A 9,234-nucleotide genomic window follows, 5' to 3' on the forward strand; every position below is an offset into this window, starting at 1 on the left:
TAATGTGTTTGAACTAGGATTGAACAAAGTCACACTCTATGGGTATAGTTTATCGATCCCTTTCCCTGTTTCTTTCTCTCGCTCTGGATTCCTTCGGAATCCAGGTCCGTTGTCATGTAGATTTGTAATCTTGTATTTAATCTCTGCTGCTGCCTTCCAAAACTTGCCTTGGATAATTGCGGCAGTGAAGTTTCTCTTTGGAAAAAAGAGGATTTCTCTGGCAAAAGTTCTTAGAGGACTAAACCAAAAGTGGGAAGAGGAAGCTTTCTCAGTATCTGGGACCCTGCCTGTGGGGAGGTGGGCACTGGAGAAGGTGGGAGGGGTGTGAGGATCAGAGAGTGAGGTGAGCACATTCGGGTCACCATCATGACCTGAGAGAACGGGGGCTTTCCCCATGATGTAACGTGATACCCAGAAACCCCTCGCCATGACCAGGAGCAGACCAAATATTGTCCCCCGCTACAGCTGTGGGGGTACCAGGCAGATTCCGGGGGCCCTGCTGGGAACACACTCAGGCTGTGTTCCCAAGGGGCCACTAGAGAGGAAGGTCTGGGTTCGGGGCTGCTTTGAACACAGGGGGCTTTTCTAGGAGTGCTGAGGGCACAGGGGCCAGGCTGGGATGCCTCCAGCATCCACAAGGCTCAGGAGCCAGGACATGGTAACAGAGACCAGGGAGAGAAAAGCTGAGGTCACTGGTAATCTCTGGGCACTCTAAAAGATCACCGGACTCATCTCTGAGATGAGGATTATGGGTGTTTGTTTGTTTGTTCTTTATATTTTCCAATTTTTCTCAAGAGAACAGTAAAAAAATGGTACATTCTATTTAAAAACAGATCAGCTCCTTTAGGATTAACATAGACCCATTAACAATGGCCCCAGGATGGCCATTCTTAACAACTGAGTTCTCCAGGGATCTGTGATCTAGAATGGGGATCTTATCCAGACTCTTCTTGGAGCCTGGAAGAGCAGCCCTGTCCCACCCAGGTGTGTGACTGAATCCCCAGAAGACCCGGCCTGGTAGAGGTAAGCAGTGTCCCCAGCATCGGGAGCTGAGCTGCTGTTGATAACTCTTGTGTGCAGCCCTGGTGAGGCCTGGGGGAGGAGCCCCAGCCTTCAGGAAGCCCCTACCAGACCCACTTGAACCTCCCCAAGGGGCCAGTTTTTCGCACCCGGAAGAGCCTTATCCCAGGTGACTGCTTCCATACTCTTCCCAGACACAATGAAACCTGCTGCTCCCAGAGTAGAGACTCTTTATTATAAACCTAGGATACAGAAGGGGGCCATTACAGAGGCCTTTCTCAGCTCTCTTTGACCTTCTCACAATGAATAGACACAGGTTTGAAAGATACCTTTTTGAAATTGTTGTAAAATATTCCCCAATATCAAAGGGGATAGGCACCCGGTAGCTAAGTGCTTCATGAAAATCAGGCAGAGTGGGGCCTCCAGACCCTCCTAAGACCCCGAGGGAAGGTGCTTTGCCCCTAGCCCTCACTGAAGGTAGAACAGAGAAGACATACATTTGCTTTTAGATTTAGGGACCTGGGTTCCATCCTGGGACAGAGACCTGAGACCATGACCATTTCTCCTTGAAGGAGAGGTGGAGAGAAAAGAACACACAGTTCTCCCAAGGAGAGAAAAGCGGCTGGCGTGGCTAATCTGCTGTGTGAGCTCAACAGCTCTTTTCCTTGCTCTGCGCTTCACTGAAGGTGTAAATGCTGGTACAGTGGGTCCTTTCCAGAATCTGGTTCCAGGGAAAAAGGAAAACAGAAAAAGAATACAAGAGTGTCCCATCTTGGTCCAGGGTTAGGATCCCCTTGTGGTGGGACTATCCCACCAGCTGTTTCTGGGAGCTGTACCCAGGGAAATGTGTGTATGAAGATGCCTGTGTATGTGTGCGTGAGGGTGTCAGTGCATGTGTCTCGGTGTGTGAGCTTGTATGCGTCCACGTGCCCACAAGCTTCGGGGCTGGAGGCGCTTGTGTGGTCCCTGCAAACTAGTTCCAGCCAACAACTTGGTGAGGCAGTTAAGCAACAGAAGACTGGTGGGAAAGTTCTCTCTGTGAGTGGCCCAGGAAAGAAAGACTTCCTGCCCACACCACCGTGATGACCTAGCCCCAGAAACCAAACTTGATGGAGAGGCCAGAAGGCGGGATCCTGTATCGTGCAGGGCAGAGCTGAGAGAACCACAGGCACTCGTCAGGTGGAAGTGAAAGGCAGCCCCAGAAGCACAGGCCAGACTCTTGGGGACTTAGCACACTGAAGGTGAGCAGAGGCTGGGAGGAGTCAAAAGCAGATGAGAGGTGGGCCCTTGGGGGATCAGGCTCAATGTGGGATCCCCCTATGCTGGGCCAGCCTGCTTCACCCTCTGCCCCCTGGTGCAGGGGGAAGTGGGGTGTGAGGTGTGGGGCCCCGAAGCACTGTGGAAGCAGCTGCACAGCAGCATCCTAGTCCCAGCAGTGGCCAGCTGGCTGTCAACCAGGAGACTCAAAACAGTGCTTCACCATTTCCCACAATGATTCAAACACAGCGACTGCCTGTTCCCCCACCCTGCTTAGTTCTCAGGCAGAGAAACTGAGGCCCAAGACAGATGGAGGGGTCAGAGCTGGCTCTTCTGGTCTTCCGCTTAGCCCCAGCTGCCTCTGGTTTCCACCATCCTGGCTGATTACCCAGCAAGTGAACGCGCCACATGTTCTATGCAGGACATGAGAGGTGCTGTCCAGATATGGACCATGGCCGCAGCTGTGCCCATGGAGCAGGCATGTCCAGGGATCGAGAGGCCAGCGGAGCACAGATCACCCCACAACTGCAGGAAGAGGCAGGGGTAGAAGGACATGTACAGGCACACAGAGGCACGCACTCCCAGGGGCGCGGGCAGTTCAGGGCATGGACAGGGCCTTGGCGAGGCGAGTCCAGAACCAGTTCTGGGTGCAGGGGTTGGTGTAGTCACAGACAGTGATGAAGCGCAGGATGCTGGGGAACTCTTTCTTCATTGGCTTGTACTTGATGGGGATCAGTCGCTTCTGATGGGCACCTGCAAGCCAGAGCGGGCAGAGCTTGCTCCAGGCTCTCCGCCATCACGGGGCTAGACCAGTCCTCCAGTCAGGGGTTAACAGCAGCCCTTTCCCAATAAGCACCCCCGGTGCCTATTCACCCACACAAAGGGCACTCCTGTGCACACACACTTAGGTGTGTAGAGACCTGCCTGAGTTCCCTGATGCTACACCCATGGCCCTTAGGGAGGGACGGCTGGCATCTTGAGGCCCTGCCCACTGCTCTGTGGCAAGGGCAGGGCTGAGCTCACCTGGAGAGAGGCTGAGTGCAAACTTAGTCTGGAAGTCACACTCCTTGCTTTGCAGGTATTCGTCAGAGACAACCACCACCATCCGACGGCACCTAGGGGAGAGGGGGCAGGCTACAGGCACTGTGGTGACCCACCAGGGGACAGCCTTGGGAGGATCCCACTGTGCCAGGCTAGACAGGGGCCGGCTGGGAGGACCCCAGCATGGGGATCCCTGGCAGGGCTTTGCACACCCACCCACTTGCCCCATGGCCAGGTAGCCAACCTCTTCTCAATGAGTTCACTGGCGATGGACCAGACACAGGTGCCAGGCAGGACATCACGGTCAGACACACACAACTTCAGCCGATAGTTTGTCTGTTCCAGCTGGCGGATCATCTCGTGGACAAACTCAATATCGCTGGGGCAGTAGCAGATGAAGGCATCAAAACACTCGGGCTTTTGCCCTGGGTGCAGAGCACAATGGTGATGGTTAAAATCCTCCAGGAAGGCTGGGGATGAGCCCAGCCAGGTGCCCCCAGCCTAAGCAACTCTGGTCCTGGATCCTACACAGTCGAGCAATGAGTACCTCCACTCCACCCCAGGCCAAGCCCTAGGTTAGCCATGCGCTAGACACATCACTTCTCATACTCGAAACCAGAGGTTGGACTATTATTATTCCCACTTTTTAGGAAACTGAAGCTCAGAGAGATTAAGTGACTTGCCCAAGCACAACCCATCTGCTTCCAACACTCATGCTCTTAACACCACAATGTCCTATGGCCCAGAGGGGCAGGACTGGGCCCTTACCTAGGGGGTCGTCGCGAATGGTGATGCCTGCCATGTCATTTATCCGAGGGATGCTGCTGTCTATAGAGTCCACCTGTAAAGGCTTCTCAGATGCCTCCTGCTGCTGCTTCAGAATATACTTTTGGCAGTCCTCCTCTGTAGGGAAGAGACAAGGTGTGGCCAGCTCCCCAAGGGTACCCCATGCCTTTACCGACATTCAGGATCCAGCCCCAGCCCCCCCTTCCTGGCTGTGTTGTGCCCCAGGGCTTCTCCAGTCCACTGGTGCCATCCACAGTTCAGCAGCTCTGTAAAGGAGAGCTCCCACCTGGCTGTGGCCATCCTAAAACGATGACAGTGGTGTTCTGGCTATGAGAGAAGCCATCAAGGTCAGGCTTGTGCCTCTGTCCACGCCCCCCCACCCCTCACCTGAAGGCTCATGAGAATTAGACCCAAGGTCTCCTCTAGGATTCACTGCTGATGCGAGCAGAGTATGAAAGAAGTGCTCAGGAGACCTGGTGTTTATATGCAGCAAGGGCAGCAGCCCCAACCAAACAAGGTATGCCTGTCTGTGGGCCACTGTCCCCATGCCTGTGCAAGTACCTTGTGTGTCAGAAAGTGGCAGGAAGGGGTGCATTTTCTAGGGACCTGAGATTTCCAAGACTGTCAGCTTTCAGCCCCTTCCCTGCCTATTGCTCTACTTGAAGCAGTCTCAAGCACCCCAACAGAGGATCCGGATTCTGACTCCTGGTCCCATGCGAAAGCTTTGGCCTTAGCGGTTTCCTTGTGCCTTTCGGGGCCTTCGCCTCCCTTCTCCAGCCCCGCGTCAGCCCCGGTATTGAAAGAGGGAACTAGTCTTTCGCGGTTTCCCCTCTGCGGGCTGTGTCCAATGCCTCCCTTGCTACCCGCAAAGGACCCCGCCACCCCGCCGCCTCCGAGGAGGGACCAGTGAAGGTCAGCTCCTTCATCTCCCGCTCCCGCATCGGATGTGAGGCCGGAAAAGGGGCTTCCTCACCGATGCTGGGTCCCAGTTCCATCAGCACGTCGTCGCGGCCGAGCTTGGCGAGCAGCTCGAGCAGGCGGCCCACCGAGGCTCCCGGACGTCGCTGCCAGTCGTCCAGCAGCCTGCTCGTGGGGTCGGCGTACTTCTCCAGCTGCTGGATCTCCAAGTACTCGAAGTCCATCGCCTCCGCCAGCACGGTCCAGTCGGCCGCCACCGGCGCCCTCACGTTTAGGAAGAGCGACAGGCGGCGCCGCACTCGCACGTTGAGCGCTGCCAGGGGCAGGGAGGACACGGACGGGGCGGGGAGCGCGGACCCCGCGCCGGGGACTCCGTCGGCCATGGCGGGCTACCCCGGGAGCCGCCGCGCGGGCGAGTCGCGTCGTGGGCCGGCGCTTCCTCCTTCCCCTTCGGCCACCCCGCCCACCTGGTCCCGCCCCGCCGGTCTCCCTTTCCGAGAAGCGCCGCCCTGCCCCACAGTCTGGAGCCCCAGCAGACGCGCGGAGGCGGGGGGCGCCCCGTCACTGCCTTCGAGATCTCGGGGGGCAGGGGATGCGGGGACCCGGAACCTGCCTTTTGAGGTGTTCTGAGCTCCACCTATCTGTCCACTAGGGTCTGGCGCGGCGGTGGGACGATGACCTTATTTCCGCGTTTATAGGAAAGACGGGACTTAATCTTTGGGAAGTGGGGGAGTTACCTTCTTTTCACTGAGGATCTGAGGGATTCAGGCGGGGCTGCGCTCGAGGATGACGGGGAGGGGGCACAGGGACAGGCCTCGGTTCTGCCTCCCTCCACCCCCCACAATTTGGGGGAGCACTCCTGCCCATAGGACTTTGGGGACTCCCTGGCTGTACACTCGGAGATGGAGGAGGGAAAGGGCATATTGCCTTCTAGAAGGCGCCAGAGGCATGCCGCGGCCATGCCCTTCAAAAGTGGAGAGCGCAACCCCTCCCTCCGTGTTTGAGGGTAACAGGTCACCCCGGCCTTAGGTGTCTGAGAGAATCCCAGTACTACCCTCTGGGGTCTAGGGGAAAACATTGACACTGGGAGTCAAGCGGGCACCTAGCTTCGCTCTTTAGGGGGCAGGGGACACCTCCTGACCTGGGGAGCTTTGGTTCATTCACTCATTCAGTAGGTATTTATTGATCACCTATTAAATGTCAAGTATATTTCAAGCACCCTGAATACAAAGTCTTTCCCTGCCTTGGTGGAGACCCCAACCTAGTGGGGTAGATGGGCACTAATCCCAAATTGACTGTAAAATTTGTTTTTAAAAAATGTGTGTATGTATGTATGGGCTTCCCTGGTGGCTCAGAGGTTAAAGCGTCTTCCTCCAATGCGGGAGACCCGGGTTCGATCCCTGGGTCGGGAAGATCCCCTGGAGAAGGAAACGGTAACCCACTCCAATATTCTTGCCTGGAGAATCCCATGGACAGAGAAGCTTGGTAGGCTACAGTCCACGGGGTCGGAAAGAGTCGGACACGACTGAGCGACGGAACGTATGTATGTATATGGCTTTTTCTCCAGATAGAGAGTCCCATCACAACTCGGCAATTTTGTACAATCCGTTCTCCTGCCACCCCAGAATCCCAAATTCCCTCAGTCTTCTTGAAAGACTTCCCAGGAGAGCCCAAACACTCAAGGTAGGCTCTGGGGCACATTGGAATTATCTCGGTCTCCAAGCCTGGGGTAGACAGCAGAGAAGGTTCAGTTCAGTTCAGTTCAGTCATTCAGTTGTGTCTGACTCTTTGCGACCCCATGAATCACAGCACGCCAGGCCTCCCTGTCCATCACCAACTCCCAGAGTTCACTCAAACTCATGTCCATCGAGTCAGTGATGCCATTCAGCCAATTCATCCTCTGTCGTCCCCTTCTCCTCCTGCCCCCAATCCCTCCCAGCATCAAAGTCTTTTCCAATGAGTCAACTCTTCACATGAGGTGGCCAAAGTATTAGAGTTTCAGTTTTAGCATCAGTCCTTCCAATGAACACCCAGGACTGATCTCCTTTAGATTGGACTGGTTGGATGTCCTTGCAGTATAAGGGACTCTCAAGAGTCTTCTCCAGCATCATAGTTCAAAAGCATCCATTCTTCGGCACTCAGCTTTCTTCACAGTCCAACTCTCACATCCATACTTGACCACTGGAAAAACCATAGCCTTGACTAGACAGACCTTTGTTGGCAAAGTAATGTCTCTGCTTTTTAATATGCTGTATAGGTTGGTCTTAACTTTTCTTCCAAGGAGTAAGCGTCTTTTAATTTCATGTATGCAATCAGCATCTGCAGTGATTTTGGAGCCCCCCAAAATAAAGTCTGACACTGTTTCTACTGTTTCTCCATCTATTTCCCAGGAAGTGATGGGACCAGATGCCATGATCTTAGTTTTCTGAATGTTGAGCTTCAAGCCAACTTTTTCACTCTCCTCTTTCACTTTCAAGAGGCTTTTTAGTTCCTCTTCACTTTCTGCCATAAGGGTGGTGTCATCTGCATATCTGAGGTTATTGATATTTCTCCCGGCAATCTTGATTCCAGCTTGTGCTTCTTCCAGCCCAGCGTTCCTCATGATGTACTCTGCATATAAGTTAAATAAACAAGGTGACAATATACAACCTTGACGTACTCCTTTTCCTATTTGGAACCAGTCTGTTGTTCAAAGTCCAGTTCCAACTGTTGCTTCCTGACCTGCATATAGGTGACACAGGTCAGGTGGTCTGGTATTCCCATCTCTTTCAGAATGTTCCACAGTTTATTGTGATCCACACAGTCAAAGGCTTTGGCATAGTCAATAAAGCAGAAATAGATGTTTTTCTGGAACTCTCTTGCTTTTTCCATGATTCTGCGAATGTTGGCAATTTGATCTCTGTTTCCTCTGCCTTTTCTAAAACCAGCTTGAACATCTGGAAGTTCACGGTTCACATATTGCTGAAGCCTGGCTTGGAGAATTTTGAGCATGACTTTACTAGCGTGTGAGATGAGTGCAATTGTGCAGTAGTTTGAGCACTCTTTGGCATTGCCTTTCTTTGGGATTGGAATGGAAACTGACCTTTTCCAGTCCTGTGGCCACTGCTGAGTTTTCCAAATTTGCTGGCATATTGAGTGCAACACTTTCACAGCATCATCTTTCAGGATTTGAAATAGCTCAACTGCAATTCCATCACCTCCGCTAGCTTTGTTCCTAGTGATGCTTTCTAAGACCCACTTGACTTCACATTCCAGGTTGTCTGGCTCTAGGTGAGTGATCACACCATCGTGATTATCTGGGTCGTGAAGATCTTTTTTGTACAGTTCTCCTGTGTATTCTTGCCACCTCTTCTTAATATCTTCTGCTTCTGTTAGGTCCATACCATTTCTGTCCTTTATCGAGCCCATCTTTGTATGAAATGTTCCCTTGGTATCTCTAATTTTCTTGAAGAGAAATCTAGTCTTTCCTATTCTGTTGTTTTCCTCTATTTCTTTGCATTGATCGCTGAGGAAGGCTTTCTTATCTCTCCTTGCTATTCTTTGGAACTCTGCATTCAGATGCTTATATCTTTCCTTTTCTCCTTTGCTTTTCGCCTCTCTTCTTTTCACAGCTATTTTTAAGGCCTCCCCAGACAGCCATTTTACTTTTTTGCATTTCTTTTCCATGGGGATGGTCTTGGTCCCTGTCTCCTGTACAATGTCACGAACCTCCGTCCATTGTTCATCAGGCACTATCTAGTCCCTAGTCCCTTAAATCTATTTCTTACTTCCACTGTATAATCATAAGGGATTTGATTTAGGTCATATCTGAATGGTTAGGAAGGGAGAAGAGGAATGAGAGGCCCCGCGCCTCTTTCCCGGGTAAGAAACTGTAGGCAGCGCTCCTGACAATTCGCCATCTGTTTGGTGGCTGGCCGTGGGCAGGGTTGTAGGAAAAGGGACCCCTGGCAATGGTGAAATTTTCTTCAAGAAAGGAAAGGTGCTCCTGCAAACCAGCCTGCGGTTTGGCAGTCGGAGGGGCTGCAAGTGGCAAGGATTCCTGTCTGAGAAGCTTCAGAAAAGTCCACCTCCCGGTTGGCAGGCGTAGGTTACTGTGGGCGGGGCTTTGAGTGAAAAAACCCTCTGGTGTCTAACTTTGGGAAGCTCGGTTCGCGGCTTGGGGCGGGACCTCAGGCAGGCTCGCCAACCAGAGGTCGGCTGAGGCGGGGAGAT

General features: G+C 53.0%; 1 protein-coding gene across 2 annotated transcripts; it reads right to left on the minus strand.

The window, feature by feature from the left end:
- Positions 1-1,230: 1,230 nt before the first annotated feature.
- Positions 1,231-5,476, minus strand: MYD88 (MYD88 innate immune signal transduction adaptor). 2 transcript variants are annotated; one of them, XM_055414630.2, is made up of 5 exons: positions 5,078-5,474; positions 4,087-4,221; positions 3,563-3,743; positions 3,301-3,392; positions 1,231-3,030 (listed from the first exon to the last, which is right to left on the minus strand). In XM_055414630.2, exons 1-5 carry the CDS (start codon positions 5,403-5,405, stop codon positions 2,876-2,878), a joined length of 891 nt encoding a protein of 296 aa, XP_055270605.1. In that variant the 5' UTR covers positions 5,406-5,474; the 3' UTR covers positions 1,231-2,875. The 2 variants fall into 2 exon arrangements, with proteins under 2 accessions (XP_055270605.1, XP_088688004.1); XM_088831878.1 differs by having other exon boundaries at positions 2,874-3,030; positions 3,582-3,743; positions 5,078-5,476.
- Between the last annotated feature and the right edge of the window lie 3,758 nt (positions 5,477-9,234).

This window comes from Moschus berezovskii, chromosome 24, assembly GCF_049115385.1.
Source record: "Moschus berezovskii isolate FMDL1 chromosome 24, NW_MosBer_1.0, whole genome shotgun sequence".
Lineage (NCBI taxonomy): Eukaryota > Metazoa > Chordata > Mammalia > Artiodactyla > Moschidae > Moschus > Moschus berezovskii.